General features: G+C 46.2%; 1 protein-coding gene across 1 annotated transcript in view; it reads left to right on the forward strand.

Annotated features, from left to right (window-relative positions):
• Positions 1-19,679, forward strand: part of ift74 (intraflagellar transport 74) — a 58,034-nt gene that overhangs the window by 2,806 nt on the left and 35,549 nt on the right. The window contains exons 3-11 of the mRNA XM_036936755.1: positions 3,078-3,213; positions 6,724-6,772; positions 6,853-6,951; positions 7,135-7,195; positions 7,281-7,340; positions 7,455-7,516; positions 14,571-14,709; positions 16,485-16,547; positions 18,815-18,958. Of these exons, the coding sequence (XP_036792650.1) occupies positions 3,078-3,213; positions 6,724-6,772; positions 6,853-6,951; positions 7,135-7,195; positions 7,281-7,340; positions 7,455-7,516; positions 14,571-14,709; positions 16,485-16,547; positions 18,815-18,958 (813 nt within the window). The remainder of the gene's footprint in view (positions 1-3,077; positions 3,214-6,723; positions 6,773-6,852; positions 6,952-7,134; positions 7,196-7,280; positions 7,341-7,454; positions 7,517-14,570; positions 14,710-16,484; positions 16,548-18,814; positions 18,959-19,679) is intronic.

Below are 19,679 nucleotides of genomic sequence, written 5' to 3' on the forward strand. Positions count from 1 at the left end.
TCGGGGGAGAAGGGCCTTGGTCAGGGAGTGGCCAAGAACCCGGTGGTCTCTCTGACAGTGCTCCATAGTTCCTATGTGAAGATGGGAGAGTCTTCCAGAAGGACAACCATCTCTGCAGCACTCCACCAAGCAAGCCTTTATGGTAGAGTGGCCAGACGGAAGCCACTCTTCTGTAAAAGGCACATGACAGCCCGCTTGGAGTTTGTCAAAAGGCACCTAAAGGACTCTGACCATGTGAAACAAGATTCTCTGGTCTGATGAAACCAAGATTGAACTCTTTGGCCTGAATGCCAAGCGTCATGTCTGGAGGAAACCTAGCACCATCTCTACGGTGAAGCATGGTGGTGGCAGTGCCATGCTGTGGGGATGTTTTTCAGCGGCAGGGACTGGGTGACTAGTCAGGATCGAGGGAAAGATGAATGGAGCAAAGTACAGAGAGATCCTTGATGAAAAACCTGCTCCAGAGCGCTCAGGACCTCAGACTGGGGCGACCCTAAGCACACAGCCAAGAAAACGCAGGAGTGACTTTGGGACAAGTCTCTGAATGTCCTTGAGTGGCCCAGCCGAAGCCCAGACTTGAACATCTCTGGAGAGACCTTAAAATAGCTATGTAGCAATGCTCCTTATCCAACCTGACATAGCTTGAGAGGATCTACAGAGAAGAATGGGAGAAACTCCCCAAATACAGGTGTGCCAAGCTTGTAGCGTCATACCCAAGAAGACTCAAAGCTGTAATCGCTGCCAAAGGTGCTTCAACAAAGTACTAAGTAAAGGGTCTGAATAGTTTAAATTTAGTTTACAGCAGTAATTGCTGCTGAAGGTGCTTCCACCAAGTATTGACTCGTTTGAAAACATACAGTGGATTGCGAAAGTATTCACCCCCTTTGGTATTTTTCCTATTTTGTTGCCTTACAACCTGGAATTAAAATAGATTTTTGGGTTGGTTTGTCTCATTTGATTTACTCAACATCCTTTGAGTAAACCTACCACTTTGAAGATGCACATTTTTTTTATCGTGAAACAAACAAGAAATAATATGAAAAAACAGAACTTGAGCTTGCATAACTATTCACCCCCCCAAAGTCAATATGTTGAAGAGCCACCTTTTGCAGCAATTACAGCTGCAAGTCTCTTGGAGTATGACTCTATAAGCTTGGCACGTCTAGCCACTGGGATTTTTTCGTCCATTCTTCAAGGCAAAACTGCTCCAGCTCCTTCAAGTTGGATGGGTTCCGCTGGTGTACAGCGATCTTTAAGTCATACCACAGATTCACAATTGGATTGAGGTCTGGACTTTGACTAGGCCATGCCAAGACATTTAAATGTTTCCCCTTAAACCAGTGTTGCTTTAGCAGTATGCTTAGGTTCATTGTCCTGCTGGAAGCTGAACCTCTGCCCCAGTCTCAAATCTCTGGAAGACTGAAACAGGTTTCCCTCAAGAATTTCCCAGTATTTAGCGTTTCACAGTCCCTGCTGATGAAAAACATCCCCACTGCAATGATGCTGCCACCACCATGCTTCACCGTGGGGATGGTGCTCTCGGGGTGATGAGAGGTGTTGGGTTTGTGCCAGACATAGCGTTTTCCTTGATGACCAAAAAGCTACATTTGAGTCTCATCTGACCAGAGTACTTTCTTCCATATGTTTGGGGAGTCTCCCACACACCTTTTGGCGAACACCAAACGTGTTTGCTTATTTTTTTCTTTAAGCAATGTTTTTTTTCTGGCCACTCTTCCGTAAAGCCCAGCTCTGTGGAGTGTACGGCTTAAAGTGGTCCTATGGACAGATACTCCAATCACAGCTGTGGAGCTTTGCAGCTACTTCAGGGTTATCTTTGGTCTCTTTGTTGCCTCTCTGTTTAATGCCCTCCTTGCCTGGTGGGCGGCCCTCTCTTGACAGGTTTGTTGTGGTGCCATATTCTTTCCATTTTTTTAATAATGTATTTAATGGCGCTCCGTGGGATGTTCAAAGTTTCAGATATTTTTTTATAACCCCAAAACTGATCTATACTTCTCCACAACTTTGTCCCTGACCTGTTTGGAGAGCTCCTTGGTCTTCATAGTGCCGCTTGCTTGGTGGTGCCCCTTGCTTAGTGGTGTTGCAGACTCTGGGGCCTTTCAGAACAGATGTATATATACTGAGATCATGTGACAGATCATGTAGGATTTACACAGGTGGACTTTATTATGTGACTTCTGAAGGTAATTGGTTGCACCAGATCTTATTTAGGGGCTTCATATCAAAGGCGGTGAATACATATACACCCACCATCTTTACTTTTTAAAATATTTTTTTTTTGATTTTTTTTAAACAAGTAAAAAAAAAAAAATTCACTTCACCAATTTGGACTATTTTGTGCATGTCCGTTATATTAAATCCAAATAAAAAATCCATTTAAATTACAGGTTGTAATGCAACAAAATAGGAAAAACGCCAAGGTGGATGAATACTTTTGCAAGGCACTGTACACATTCAAGACATCTTCATTTAAAAAAAAATATATTTTATTAATTTTGAAAATGTTTTCTACTTTTTCTTTCACTTTGAAAATGTGGAGGAGGTTGTGAAGATCAGAAGAAGAAAAAAGTTATCCTTTTTAGATTTCAATTTAAGGCAGGAAAATGTGACAAGGGGTGTGTAGACTTTCACGTTGGCACTGTAGCAGGGTTCTCCCCAAAGAATGTAAGAGGTGGGCTGCGCCACCTTGTGGACTGGCTGCGTGCGCCATTATTTAAACTTCATCCGTTATCATTTAAGGCCATTTGTTGCTCTAGATTGCAGGAAATGGCAGTTACAGGTGTTAACAAAATTAAATTAAATCTCTGAGTCCAAGAGGGGTCATGGCCCACCTTCAGGCCTCCCCCTCCCCCCGCTGTACTTAGCAGGACCACCTTGTTAAAACAAATCCTGGGAGAACCCTGTGTGCTTAGAGATGATTTCAAGTAGATAGGTAGTGCTTACATGATGTATGCTAGCTATTTAAAATCCTTTATAAATTGTAGCTCCTCTCTAGTTAATTTTAAAGTGGAATCTAAGCAACATTTCTAGTTGAATAATGTCTTGTGTGTAATGTGTAGATTGTTCCGGGTACTGGGCGTCCTGGAACCAGAGGAGGAGCCCTAGGGACCCCTGGTGTTCTCTCTGCTCAAATTAAAGTGGCCGACCGGCCAGTCACCCAGCAGGGCCTGAGCGGCATGAAGACTGGCATGAAGGGTACAGTATTATTATTTACCCGTATTATACACCTGTATTATTCACCTGTATTATAATCCTGTATTATTCACCCGTATTATTGACCTGTATTATAATCCTGTATTATACACCCGTATTATTGACCTGTATTATAATCCTATATTATTCACCTGTATTATAATCCTGTATTATACACCTGTATTATTGACCTGTATTATAATCCTGTATTATACACCCGTATTATTGACCTGTATTGTAAACCCGTATCATTGACCTTTATTATTCACCCGTTTTATACACCCATATTATAATCCTGTATTATACACCCGTATTATAGTCCTGTATTATACACCCGTATTATTTTCCTGTATTATACACCCATATTATAATCCTATATTATTCACCTGTATTATAATCCTGTATTATACACCCGTATTATTGACCTGTATTGTAAACCCGTATCATTGACCTTTATTATTCACCCGTTTTATACACCCATATTATAATCCTGTATTATACACCCGTATTATAGTCCTGTATTATACACCCGTATTATTCACCTGTATTATTCACCTGTGTTGTTCACCCGTATTATTCACCCATATTATTGACCTTTATATTTCACCCGTATTATTGACCCGTATTATAAACCCATATTATAAACCTGTATTATTCACCCATATTATACACCCATATTATTGACCTGTATTATAAACCCGTATTATTGACTTGTATTATTCACCCGTATTATACACCCATATTATTGACCTGTATTATAAACCCGTATTATAAACCTGTATTATTCACCCATATTATACACCCGTATTATAATCCTGTATTATACACCCATATTATAATCCTGTATTATACACCCATATTATTGACCTGTATTATAAACCCGTATTATACATCCATCCGTATTATTGACCTAGATTATACACCTGTATTATACACCGTATTATACACCGTATTATACACCGTATTATACACCTGTATTATACACCGTATTATACACCGTATTATACACCGTATTATACACCTGTATTATACACCGTATTATACACCTGTATTATACACCGTATTATACACCTGTATTATACACCGTATTATACACCGTATTATACACCGTATTATACACCTGTATTATACACCGTATTATACACCTGTATTATACACCGTATTATACACCCGTATTATACACCCGTATTATACACCTGTATTATACACCCGTATTATACACCCGTATTATACACCTGTATTATACACCCGTATTATACACCTGTATTATAGACCTGTATTATTCACCCGTATTATAATACACAGTATTATACACCCATATTATACACCTGTATTATACACCATTTTATACACCGTATTGTACACCCATATTATTGACCTTTATTTTTCACCCGTATTAGTCACCTGTATTATTCACCCATATTATACACCCGTATTATAATCCTGTATTATACACCCGTATTATACACTGTAATATACATCCGTATTATAGACCGTATTATACACCGTATTATACACCGTATTATACACCCATATTATACACCCGTATTATAATCCTGTATTATACACCCGTATTATTGACCTTTATTTTTCACCTGTTATTTTGACCTGGATTATTCACCCGTATTATAGACCAGTATTATACACCCATATTATTCACCCGTATTATAATCCTGTATTATACACCCGTATTATAGACCAGTATTATACACCCATATTATTCACCCGTATTATTGACCTGTATTTTCATCCGTATTATACACCCGTATTATTGACCTGTATTTTCACCCGTATTATACACCCGTATTATAGACCAGTATTATACACCCATATTATTCACCCGTATTATTGACCTGTATTTTCACCCGTATTATACACCCGTATTATTGACCTGTATTTTCACCCGTATTATACACCCGTATTATAGACCAGTATTATACACCCATATTATTCACCCGTATTATTGACCTGTATTTTCACCTGTATTATACACCCGTATTATACACCCGCATTATACACCCGTATTATTGGCCCGTATTATTGACCTGTATTTTCACCCGTATTATACACCCGTATTATTGACCTGTATTTTCACCCGTATTATACACCCGCATTATACACCCGTATTATTGACCTGTATTATACACCCGTATTATACACCCTTATTATTGACCTGTATTTTCACCCGTATTATACACCCGTATTATTGACCTGTATTTTCACCCGTATTATACACCCGCATTATTGACCTGTATTTTCACCCGTATTATACACCCGTATTATACACTCGTATTATACACCCGTATTATTGACCTGTATTTTCACCCGTATTATTGCCTTGTATTTTCACCTGTATTATACACTCGTATTATAATTTATTTATCAGTTATTTTACCAGGTAAATTGACTAAGAACACGTTCTCATTTGCAGCAACGACCTGGGGAATAGTTACAGGGGAGAGGAGGAGGGGGATGAATAAGCCAATTGTAAACTGGGGATTATTAGGTGACTGTGGAGGTTTGAGGGCCAGATTGGGAATTTAGCCAGGACACCGGGGTTAACACCCCTACTCTTACGATAAGTGCCATGGGATCTTTACTGACCTCAGAGAGTCAGGACACCGGGGTTAACACCCCTATTCTTACCATAAGTGCCATGGGATCTTTAATGGCCTCAGAGAGTCAGGACACCCGTTTAACGTCCCATCCGAAAGACGGAATTATACACCCGTATTATAAACCTGTGTTATTCACCCAAATTATACACCTGTTATATACGCTGAGTGTACAAAACATTATATTGTGTTGCATCTCCGTTTGCCCTCAGAACAGCCTCAATTCCACAGGGATGCTGGCCCATGTTGACTAAAATATGTTCCCACAGTTGTGTCAAGTTGGCTGGATGTCCTTTGGGTGGTGGACCATTCTTGATACACGCGGGAAACTGTTGAGTGTGGAAAAAACCCAGCAACGTTGCAGTTCTTGACACACAAACCGGTGTCCCTGGCACCTACTACCATACCCGTTCAAAGACACTTCAATCTTTTGTCTTGCCCGTTCACCCTCTGAATGGCACACATACACAATCTCATGTCTCAAGGCTTAAAAACCCTTGTTTAACCCCGTCTCCTCCCCTTCATCTACACTGATTGAAGTGGATTTAACAAGTGACTTCAATTGGGGATGATGTCCTTCACCTGGATTCACCTGAACAGTCTGTATGTCATGGGAAAGAGCAGGTGTTCTTAATGTTTTGTTCGCTCATTGTGTTCACCAGCCATCTCTTTCCTCGGACATCAGTCCACGTTAATGGGTGGCACAGTCCCCAAAATATGTCCTTCGCTCCCTCTCTGGTAAAATATAAACATACAACAGTTTAGGACCTCCATATAAAAACACAACCTTATAATGTGATTATTTTTGGTATCGAAGTCTTGTCTCACACACAAATTATTTTCTTATCTGTCTGTCATGACATGAGATCTCTCTCTCTCTCTCGCTCTTATTTTCCAGGACCTCAGAGGCAGATTCTGGATAAATCCTACTACCTTGGCCTTCTCAGGTAAGCCTGAATAGAACATATAGAACCACGCGTTGTGTACTGTATCGTCATGTGCCGTGGTCTTCTGTGTGTCTCAACAGGAGTAAGATCAACGAACTGACAACGGAGACCAGCAAACTGCAGAAGGAGATTGACACCTTCAATCAGGAGAACTCTGTTTACCTCTCCTATGAGAAAAGGTAAAGTAATCAGATAGGAAATAGACAATGCACAAATAGGCCTACTACGGGTGGTTTTGTATCGACAAATCAGAGACACCCTTTTTTTGTGGTTGTTTAATCCCCAATTGGTTCTCATGTTGTCATCATCCAAGGTTAAAATGGATGGTCTCTAATGGTCCTGTTGTTTTACCCCCCTTGCAGAGCAGAAGGACTTGCTGGTGAACTGAAAGATCTACAGGGACAACTGGCAGATTACAACATGGTACACACGGTTCTATTTGATGAAGACGATATGGATGCACTAAAACACTGCTGTTACCCCTCTGTTTGTTTGTGTTGAATTTCAGCTAGTTGACAAGTTGAACACCAACACTGAGATGGAGGAAGTGATAAATGACTTCAATATGGTGACTACATTCGATCATTTTTAGCAAACGGTTTTATACGTGAATTATCTCCGAGATAGAATACGTTTAGTTTCAGTCCTAACCCTGACTGTTTGCATGCTGTGTTTTGTGTAGTTGAAAGCACAGAACGACCGAGAGGCTCAAAGTATGGATGTCATATTCACAGAAAGACGAGAGTAAGTACTCAAACATTTATTTAATTTGACAAAACCTTAGACGACCTACACCAGGGGTCTCCCAGGGGTCTCTAACCTACACCAGGGGTCTCCAACCTACACCAGGGGTCTCCAACCTACACCAGGGGTCTCCCAGGGGTCTCCAACCTACACCAAGGGTCTCCAACCTACACCAGGCGTCTCCCAGGGGTCTCCAACCTACACCAGGGGTCTCCCAGGGCTCTCCAACCTACACCTGGGGGTCTCCAACCTACACCAAGGGTCTCCAACCTACACCAGGGGGTCTCCCAGGGGTCTCTAACCTACACCAAGGGTCTCCAACCTACACCAGGGGGTCTCCCAGGGGTCTCTAACCTACACCAGGGGTCTCCAACCTACACCAGGGGTGTCTAACCTACACCAGGGGTCTCTAACCTACACCAGGGGGTCTCTAACCTACAACAGGGGGTCTCCAACCTACACCAGGGGGTCTCCAACCTACACCAGGGGGTCTCCAACCTACACCAGGGGTCTCCAACCTACACCAGGGGGTCTCCAACCTACACCAGGAGATTCCAACCTACACCAGGGGTCTCTAACCTACACCAGGGGTCTCTAACCTACACCAGGGGTCTCTAACCTACACCAGGGGGTCTCCAACCTACACCAAGGGGTCTCCAACCTACACCAGGGGGTCTCCAACCTACACCAGGGGGTCTCCAACCTACACCAGGGGTCTCCCAGGGTCTCCAATCTACACCAGGGGGTCTCCAACCTACACCAGGGTGTCTCTAACCTACACCAGGGGTCTCCCAGGGGTCTCCAACCTACACCAGGGGGTCTCCAACCTAAACCAGGGGTCTCCCAGGGGTCTCCAATCTACACCAGGGTGTCTCTAACCTACACCAGGAGTCTCCAATCTACACCAGGGGTCTCTAACCTACACCAGAGGTCTCCAACCTACACCAGGTGTCTCCAACCTACACCAGGGGTCTCCCAGGGGTCTCCAACCTACACCAAGGGGTCTCCAGCCTACAACAGGGGGTCTCCAACCTACACCAGGGGGTCTCCAACCTACACCAGGGGGTCTCCAACCTACACCAGGTGGTCTCCAACCTACACCAGGGGGTCTCCAACCTACACCAGGGGGTCTCCAACCTACACCAGGGGTCTCCGAGGGGTCTCCAATCTACACCAGGGGGTCTCCAACCTACACCAGGGTGTCTCTAACCTACACCAGGGGTCTCCCAGGGGTCTCCAACCTACACCAGGGGGTCTCCAACCTACACCAGGGGTCTCCCAGGGGTCTCCAACCTACACCAAGGGGTCTCAAACCTACAACAGGGGGTCTCCAACCTACACCAGGGGGTCTCCAACCTACACCAGGGGGTCTCCAACCTACACCAGGGGTCTCCCAGGGGTCTCCAATCTACACCAGGGTGTCTCCAATCTACACCAAGGTGTCTCTAACCTACACCAGGGGTCTCCAATCTACACCAGGGGTCTCTAACCTACACCAGAGGTCTCCAACCTACACCAGGGGTCTCCCAGGGGTTTCCAACCTACACCAGGGGTCTCCAACCTACACCAGGGGTCTCCAACCTACACCAGGGGTCTCTAACCTACACCAGGGGTCTCTAACCTACACCAGAGGTCTCCAACCTACACCAGAGGTCTCCAACCTACACCAGGTGTCTCCAACCTACACCAGGGGTCTCCCAGGGGTTTCCAACCTACACCAGGGGTCTCCAATCTACACCAGGGTGTCTCTAACCTACACCAGGGGTCTCTAACCTACACCAGAGGTCTCCAACCTACACCAGGGGGTCTCCAACCTACACCAGGGGGTCTCCAACCTACACCAGGGGGTCTCCAACCTACACCAGGGGGTCTTCAACCACACCAGGGGTCTCCAACCTACACCAGGGTGTCTCCAACCTACACCAGGGGTGTCTAACCTACACCAGGGTGTCTCCAACCTACACCAGAGGGTCTCCAACCTACACCAAGGGGTCTCCAACCTACACCAGGGGTCTCCAACCTACACCAGGGGGTCTCTAACCTACACCAGGGGTCTCTAACCTACACCAGGGGTCTCCAACCAATACCAGGGGTCTCCAACCTACACCAGGGGTGTCTAACCTACACCAGGGGTCTCCAACCAAAACCAGAGGTCTCCAACCTACACCAGGGGGTCTCCCAGAGGTCTCCAACCTACACCAGGGGGTCTCCAACCTACACCAGGGGGTCTCCAACCTACACCAGGGGGTCTCCAACCTTTTCTAACATGAGAGCTACTTAAAAAATAATAATTGTAACATGTTGTGAGCAACTCATTTTCTAGCTTTCAAATAGGAACATTCTCCTCTTTTCTTCTCCCCTGCAACTCTTACCCTGGTCCTTAGTGTACAAGAGGAAGTAGTGTACAATGTTGTCAACTCTTCCCCTGGTCCTTAGTGACCTCCACTTTTTTTGACCTGTTGGAGACCCCTGACCTCCACTATGTTTGACCTGTTGGAGACCCCTGACCTCCACCATGTTTGACCTGTTGGAGACCCCTGACCTCCACTATGTTTGACCTGTTGGAGACCCCTGACCTCCACTATGTTTGACCTGTTGGAGACCCCTGACCTCTACTATGTTTGACCTGTTGGAGACTCCTGACCTCCACTATGTTTGACCTGTTGGAGACCCTGACCTCCACTATGTTTGACCTGTTGGAGACTCCTGACCTACACTATGTTTGACCTGTTGGAGACTCCTGACCTCCACTAGTTTGACCTGTTGGAGACCCCTGACCTCCACTATGTTTGACCTGTTGGAGACTCCTGACCTACACTATGTTTGACCTGTTGGAGACTCCTGACCTACACCATGTTTGACCTGTTGGAGACCCCTGACCTCCACCATGTTTGACCTGTTGGAGACCCCTGACCTCCACCATGTTTGACCTGTTGGAGACCCCTGACCTCCACTATGTTTGACCTGTTGGAGACCCCTGACCTCCACTATGTTTGACCTGTTGGAGACCCCTGACCTCCACCATGTTTGACCTGTTGGAGACCCCTGACCTCCACCATGTTTGACCTGTTGGTGACTCCTGACCTCCAGTATGATTGACCTGTTGGAGACCCCTGACCTCCACCATGTTTGACCTGTTGGAGACCCCTGACCTACACTATGTTTGACCTGTTGGAGACCCCTGACCTCCACCATGTTTGACCTGTTGGTGACTCCTGACCTCCAGTATGATTGACCTGTTGGAGACCCCTGACCTACACTATGTTTGACCTGTTGGAGACCCCTGACCTCCACCATGTTTGACCTGTTGGTGACTCCTGACCTCCACTATGTTTGACCGGTTGGAGACCCCTGACCTCCACTATGTTTACCTGTTGGAGACCCCTGACCTCCACCATGTTTGACCTGTTGGAGACCCCTGACTTACACTATGTTTGACCTGTTGGAGACCCCTGACCTCCACCATGTTTGACCTGTTGGTGACTCCTGACCTCCACTATGTTTGACCTGTTGGAGACCCCTGACCTCCACTATGTTTGACCTGTTGGAGACCCCTGACCTACACTATGTTTGACCTGTTGGAGACCTGGGTTACAGATGGGAGAACTATGGCTTTCTGATTCAGTGATTCAATCCCATTCACTAGCACAGATACTATCAGTGCTAAGTAGAATATATACATTATTCTGTGTTGTGTTGTCTTTGTAGTTCCCAGTCTCAATGTAGTGGTCCTCTATGTATCCATCCACTCCCTCCTCATCACCCAACCCATCCTGCCCGTGGTCCAGCTCATGGGCGCTGGTCTCCGTGTGCTCCATGCCCAAGCTGAAGCTAGAGTAGCATCCTGTAGTTAACACGTTAGCATCCTCCTCCTCTCTCAGCCACTGGTGCCGGTAGTTGAACAGCAGCTTGTACCAGGACTGGGTCTTGACGGCACACACGATGAGCATAGAGGTGGTCAGGGCGATGGCTACCATACCCAGGAGAAACTTCCAGGTGTTCCCCACAACTGGCTTCCCACTGCCACTGACTGGGACTATGCCTGGAGGAGGGATAGGAGCAAGCAGACAGCCAGGCTTCCCACTGACTGGGACTATGCCTGGGGGAGGGATATGAGCAGACAGACAGCCAGGCATCCCACTGACTGGGACTATGCCTGGGGGAGGGATAGGAGCAAACAGACAGCCAGGCTTCCCACTGACTGGGATTATGCCTGGGGGAGGGATAGGAGCAGACAGACAACCAGGCTTCCCACTGACTGGGACTATGCCTGGGGGAGGGATAGGAGCAAACAGACAGCCAGGCTTCCCACTGCCACTGACTGGGACTATGCCTGGGGGAGGGATAGGAGCAGACAGACAGCCAGGCATCCCACTGACTGGGACTATGCCTGGGGGAGGGATAGGAGCAGACAGACAGCCAGGCATCCCACTGACTGGGACTATGCCTGGGGGAGGGATAGGAGCAAGCAGACAGCCAGGCTTCCCACTGACTGGGACTATGCCTGGGGGAGGGAATGGCCTTCCTGTGACATCGGGTGCTGTAGGTGTCATGGAGAGCAGGTAATTTGCCCCCGGTGATGCATTGTGCAGACCGCACCACCCTCTGGATAGCCCTGCTGTTGTGGGCGGCGCAGTTGCCGTACCATGCGGTGATATAGCCCGACACTGGCCCCAGTGTTGAGGATCAGTGAAGTGCAGGTGTTGTTTCCCACCTTCACCACTTGGGGGCGGCCCGTCAGTTAGGCCAGGATCCAAGGCCTCAAGCTTAAAGTCTCCTCAGGACATGGGCGTCCTCATACCACAGTGTCAATAGAGGCAATAAGCCTCCTGTCTCAGGGTAGCAGTGCTGATCTAGGATCAGGTTGCCCGTGTCCATGTCATATTATTCATTAGGAACTAAAATGCAGCACTGATCCTAAATCATTACTAATACTCCGAGACGCTTAATGAGTAAAGGGCCCTGGTGTCACTTTTTAACAGTCTTCGAGATCTGCTTAGAGTACTCCTCCTCATACCACTGTGTTATATAGTCTAGTCATTAACACCTCCTCATACCACTGTGTTATATAGTCTAGTCATTAACACCTTGTGAAGTCATCAGCTCCTCCAGAAGTCAACAGTTGGTCCTCAGTCCCAGCTCCTCCCATAATCAACAGTTGGTCCTCAGTCCCAGCTCCTCCCATAATCAACAGTTGGTCCTCAGACCCAGCTCCTCCAGAAGTCAACAGTTGGTCCTCAGTCCCAGCTCCTCCCATAATCAACAGTTGGTCCTCAGTCCCAGCTCCTCCCATAATCAACAGTTGGTCCTCAGACCCAGCTCCTCCAGAAGTCAACAGTTGGTCCTCAGTCCCAGCTCCTCCCATAATCAACAGTTGGTCCTCAGTCCCAGCTCCTCCAGTAGCCAACAGTTGGTCCTCAGTCTCAGCTCCTTCAGTAGCCAACAGTTGGTCCTCAGACCTAGCTCCTCCAGTAGTCAACAAGGAAGGCGTTATCCTACCTCTGGTTTCTATAGGAAGGAAGATGTTATCCTACCTCTGGTTTCTATAGGAAGGAAGACGTTATCCTACCTCTGGTTTCTATAGGAAGGAAGACGTTATCCTACCTCTGGTTTCTATAGGAAGGAAGATGTTATCCTACCTCTGGTTTCTATAGGAAGGAAGATGTTATCCTACCTCTGGTTTCTATAGGAAGGAAGATGTTATCCTACCTCTGGTTTCTATAGGAAGGAAGACGTTATCCTACCTCTGGTTTCTATAGGAAGGAAGACGTTATCCTACCTCTGGTTTCTATAGGAAGGAAGATGTTATCCTACCTCTGGTTTCTATAGGAAGGAAGATGTTATCCTACCTCTGGTTTCTATAGGAAGGAAGACGTTATCCTACCTCTGGTTTCTATAGGAAGGAAGACGTTATCCTACCTCTGGTTTCTATAGGAAGGAAGACGTTATCCTACCTCTGGTTTCTATAGGAAGGAAGACGTTATCCTACCTCTGGTTTCTATAGGAAGGAAGATGTTATCCTACCTCTGGTTTCTATAGGAAGGAAGATGTTATCCTACCTCTGGTTTCTATAGGAAGGAAGATGTTATCCTACCTCTGGTTTCTATAGGAAGGAAGACGTTATCCTACCTCTGGTTTCTATAGGAAGGAAGATGTTATCCTACCTCTGGTTTCTATAGGAAGGAAGATGTTATCCTACCTCTGGTTTCTATAGGAAGGAAGATGTTATCCTACCTCTGGTTTCTATAGGAAGGAAGACGTTATCCTACCTCTGGTTTCTATAGGAAGGAAGACGTTATCCTACCTCTGGTTTCTATAGGAAGGAAGACGTTATCCTACCTCTGGTTTCTATAGGAAGGAAGACGTTATCCTACCTCTGGTTTCTATAGGAAGGAAGACGTTATCCTACCTCTGGTTTCTATAGGAAGGAAGACGTTATCCTACCTCTGGTTTCTATAGGAAGGAAGATGTTATCCTACCTCTGGTTTCTATAGGAAGGAAGATGTTATCCTACCTCTGGTTTCTATAGGAAGGAAGACGTTATCCTACCTCTGGTTTCTATAGGAAGGAAGATGTTATCCTACCTCTGGTTTCTATAGGAAGGAAGACGTTATCCTACCTCTGGTTTCTATAGGAAGGAAGATGTTATCCTACCTCTGGTTTCTATAGGAAGGAAGACGTTATCCTACCTCTGGTTTCTATAGGAAGGAAGATGTTATCCTACCTCTGGTTTCTATAGGAAGGAAGACGTTATCCTACCTCTGGTTTCTATAGGAAGGAAGATGTTATCCTACCTCTGGTTTCTATAGGAAGGAAGACGTTATCCTACCTCTGGTTTCTATAGGAAGGAAGATGTTATCCTACCTCTGGTTTCTATAGGAAGGAAGACGTTATCCTACCTCTGGTTTCTATAGGAAGGAAGACGTTATCCTACCTCTGGTTTCTATAGGAAGGAAGACGTTATCCTACCTCTGGTTTCTATAGGAAGGAAGACGTTATCCTACCTCTGGTTTCTATAGGAAGGAAGATGTTATCCTACCTCTGGTTTCTATAGGAAGGAGGAGATGATCCGTGCGGTGGAAGAGGAGATGGAGAGGGAGAAGCAGGCCGCTGATGACATCATCAAAAAGATGTCTCCAGAGAAACAGGACCAGTACGCTGCCATGAAGGCCAACAACGATGAGCTGCTACAGGTCTGACCTGATTCAGGATCAGTTTGGTGTTTTACGTCTTAATGAAACTAGAAACTATTCACACCCCTTGACTTGTTCCCCCTTGACTTGTTCCCCCTTGACTTGTTCCCCCTTGACTTGTTCCCCCTTGACTTGTTCCCCCTTGACTTGTTCCCCCTTGACTTGTTCCACATTTTGTTGTGTTACAGCCTGAATTCAACATTTTGTTCACTAGATTTTTTTCCTTACCCATATATACACAATACCCCATAATGGCAAAGTGAAAATAGTTTTTTTTTTTAGTTTTTTTTTTATATTTCTGCAAATGTATTGAAAATGAAATACAGAAATATCTCATTCACCTAAGCATTCACACCCCTGAGTCAATACGTGTTAGAATCCCCTTAGTCAGCGATTACAGCTGTGAGCTTTGCACACCTGGATTGTACAATATTTTCACCTTATTCTCAAAAAAGTCAAGCTCTGTCAAGTTGGTTCTTGATTATTGCTCGACGGCCATCTTCAAGTCTTGACATAGATTTTCAAACCGATTTAAGTCAAAACTGTAACTAGGACACTCGGGGAATATTCAATGTCGTCTAGGTAAGCAACTCCAGTGTATATTTGGCCTTGTGTTTTAGGTTGTTGTCCTGTTGAACCGGGTACTGTGTGTAGGCCAGTGACAAGAAATTCAGGCTGTAATAACAACATGTCTTATAAGTCAAGGAGTGTGAATTCTTTCTGAAGGCACTGTATGTGGACGGGGACGACGACGACCTGATCCGAGATCAGCACTGCTACTCTGAGATACTTTATGAATGGACGGGATAATGTAACCCTGTGACATGGCTGTAGACTCCAATGTCTCCTTACGCCTTTAGATAGGAGTCTACAGCCATGCCACGGGGGCAATGGAGGATGGGAGTCCTTCAGTTAAAGAAGAGACTCTGGGATTATTGAACGTTTGTCACGATAAGTTAGTGATGTGTCACGTGGTGGGGAACTCTATGTGCTGTGCTCTGGAACAGTTACTGTAGCAACCATATCAGGCAGCCGTAGCTACCCTATCAGGCAGCCGTAGCTACCCTATCAGACAGCAGTAGCTACCCTATCAGACAGCAGTAGCTACCCTATCAGGCAGCAGTAGCTACCCCATCAGACAACAGTAGCTACCCCATCAGACAGCAGTAGCTACCCCATCAGAAACAGTAGCTACCCTATCAGGCAGCCGTAGCTACCCCATCAGACAGCAGTAGCTACCCTATCAGACAGCAGTAGCTACCCTATCAGGCAGCAGTAGCTACCCCATCAGACAACAGTAGCTACCCCATCAGACAACAGTAGCTACCCCATCAGAAACAGTAGCTACCCTATCAGGCAGCCGTAGCTACCCCATCAGACAGCAGTAGCTACCCCATCAGACAGCAGTAGCTACCCTATCAGACAGCAGTAGCTACCCCATCAGACAGCAGTAGCTACCCCATCAGAAACAGTAGCTACCCCATCAGACAGCAGTAGCTATCCCATCAGACAGCAGTAGCTACCCTATCAGCAGCAGTAGCTACCCCATCAGACAGCAGTAGCTACCCTATCAGACAGCAGTAGCTACCCCATCAGACAGCAGTAGCTACCCCATCAGAAACAGTAGCTACCCCATCAGACAGCAGTAGCTACCCCATCAGACAACAGTAGCTACCCAACTCCGTATAGTCATGCAGATAACAACGACAGACGGCCTCGTGCTAAACAGGTGTCAGTATCAAGGACTAAAGTTTTCCTGTGTGTCTTTCTCTCAGGAGCTGGATGGTCGTCAGGAAGAGCTGGACACCCTCATAACACGGAAGGAGACGTTTGAAGCAGTGAGTGGCAGGGTGAATCCCAAGTGGCACCCTATTCCCTTCAAAGAGTATATTTTAATTATCCTCCTCCTCACCTTGACCCCCCCACCCCCAAAAAATATTAGAATAATTGAGCAACACTTGCACTTGACCCCCCCCCCCCCCCCCCCCCTTAGCTCTGACGCTACTAATAAAATTGAAATGTACTTTCTATGACTGTGATATGTGGTTGACCCACCTAGCTATCTGAAGATGAATGTACTGACTATGACTGGTCCACCTAGTTATCTGGAGATGAATGTACTGACTATGACTGGTCCACCTAGCTATCTGAAGATGAATGTACTGACTATGACTGGTCCACCTAGCTATCTGGAGATGAATGTACTGACTATGACTGGTCCACCTAGCTATCTGGAGATGAATGTACTGACTATGACTGGTCCACCTAGCTATCTGGAGATGAATGTACTGACTATGACTGGTCCACCTAGCTATCTGGAGATGAATGTACTGACTATGACTGGTCCACCTAGCTATCTGGAGATGAATGTACTGACTATGACTGGTCCACCTAGCTATCTGGAGATGAATGTATTGACCATGACTGGTCCACCTAGCTATCTGAAGATGAATGTACTGACTATGACTGGTCCACCTAGCTATCTGGAGATGAATGTACTGACCATGACTGGTCCACCTAGCTATCTGAAGATTAATGTACAGACTATGACTGGTCCACCTAGCTATCTGGAGATGAATGTACTGACTATGACTGGTCCACCTAGCTATCTGGAGATGAATGTACTGACTATGACTGGTCCACCTAGCTATCTGAAGATGAATGTACTGACTATGACTGGTCCACCTAGCTATCTGGAGATGAATGTACTGACTATGACTGGTCTACCTAGTTATCTGGAGATGAATGTACTGACTATGACTGGTCCACCTAGCTATCTGAAGATGAATGTACTGACTATGACTGGTCCACCTAGCTATCTGAAGATGAATGTACTATGACTGGTCCACCTAGCTATCTGAAGATGAATGTACTGACTATGACTGGTCCACCTAGCTATCTGAAGATGAATGTACTATGACTGGTCCACCTAGTTATCTGGAGATGAATGTACTGACTATGACTGGTCCACCTAGCTATCTGAAGATGAATGTACTGACTATGACTGGTCCACCTAGCTATCTGAAGATGAATGTACTATGACTGGTCCACCTAGTTATCTGGAGATGAATGTACTGACTATGACTGGTCCACCTAGCTATCTGAAGATGAATGTACTGACTATGACTGGTCCACCTAGCTATCTGGAGATGAATGTACTGACTCTGACTGGTCCACCTAGCTATCTGGAGATGAATGTACTGACTATGACTGGTCCACCTAGCTATCTGAAGATGAATGTGCTGAATACGACTGTGATATGTGGTTGTCTCAGTTAGTTATCTGGGCTGGGCAGAGTCAACAAGCACGCTCACTCATAGGCTGAATCAACAAGCTCGCTCACTCATAGGCTGAATCAACAAGCTCGCTCACTCATAGGCTGAATCAACAAGCTCGCTCACTCAGGCTGAATCAACAAGCTCACTCACTCATGGGCTGAATCAACAAGCTCACTCACTCATGGGCTGAATCAACAAGCTCACTCACTCAGGCTGAATCAACAAGCTCACTCACTCATGGGCTGAATCAACAAGCTCATTCACTCATGGGCTGACTCAACAAGCTCATTCACTCATGGGCTGAATCAACAAGCTCATTCACTGAATCAACAAGCTCACTCACTCATTCACTGAATCAACAAGCTCGCTCACTCATAGGCTGAATCAACAAGCTCATTCACTCATAGGCTGAATCAACAAGCTCATTCACTCATGGGCTGAATCAACAAGCTCACTCACTCATCTGCTGAATCAACAAGCTCGCTCACTCATTCGCTGAATCAACAAGCTCATTCACTCATAGGATGAATCATATCCATTATAATGACCAATGAGCAAATCTAGGTTTGAAGAGCATGTTTTAATGGTTATAGATTGGGTACTGTATCTTAACAATCATGTTCATGCATTACCTGAAAACCCCCAAAATGTTCATTTTAGTCAGACACACCTTTTAGTCTGTTGCCATCGTGGTTGTATTAAGCCAGGGGTAGATGTCATTGGTCCCATAGAGGGAGTCAGGGCCTTCCACCAAACAGGTAGTTAGACCCGTCCATCCACACTGACTCAATCCCTTCTGTCCCCTCTGTCCTGTGTGATGTCTGTAGGAGCTGTATCACTCCCAGGTGAAACGGGAAGCTGTGTTACTACACGAGAAGCTTCAGGAGCTGGAGCTGAAGAGAGACGCCATGGTGGCAGAGGACAAGAGCATGGGATCGCCCCAGGAGGAGAGGGACAGGCTGTTTAAACAGGTGAGGAGAGGGACAGGCTGTTTAAACAGGTGAGGAGAGGGTGAGGAGAGGGACAGGCTGTTTAAACAGGTGAGGAGAGTGTGAGGAGAGGGACAGGCTGTTTAAACAGGTGAGGAGAGGGACAGGCTGTTTAAACAGGTGAGGAGAGGGACAGGCTGTTTAAACAGGTGGGTAGACAGTCACCACAACCTTAAATGGTTTCATACATTTGTCTCTGTCTTTAAATATGGGCGGCAGGTAGCCTCGAGGTTAGAGCTTTGGGCCAGTAACCGGAAGGCTGAGGCAGGTGGCCTCGAGGTTAGAGCGTTGGGTCAGTAACCGGAAGGCTGAGGCAGGTGGCCTCGAGGTTAGAGCGTTGGGCCAGTAACCGGAAGGCTGCGGCAGATAGCCTCGAGGTTAGAGCTTTGGGCCAGTAACCGGAAGGCTGCGGCAGGTAGCCTCGAGGTTAGAGCTTTGGGCCTGTAACCGGAAGGCTGCGGCAGGTGGCCTCGAGGTTAGAGCTTTGGGCCAGTAACCGGAAGGCTGCGGCAGGTAGCCTCGAGGTTAGAGCTTTGGGCCAGTAACCGGAAGGCTGCGGCAGGTAGCCTCGAGGTTAGAGCGTTGGGCCAGTAACCGGAAGGCTGCGGCAGGTAGCCTCGAGGTTAGAGCTTTGGGCCAGTAACCGGAAGGCTGCGGCAGGTGGCCTCGAGGTTAGAGCGTTGGGCCAGTAACCGGAAGGCTG

The sequence above is a fragment of the Oncorhynchus mykiss genome, chromosome 12 (assembly GCF_013265735.2).
Source record: "Oncorhynchus mykiss isolate Arlee chromosome 12, USDA_OmykA_1.1, whole genome shotgun sequence".
NCBI classification, from domain to species: domain Eukaryota; kingdom Metazoa; phylum Chordata; class Actinopteri; order Salmoniformes; family Salmonidae; genus Oncorhynchus; species Oncorhynchus mykiss.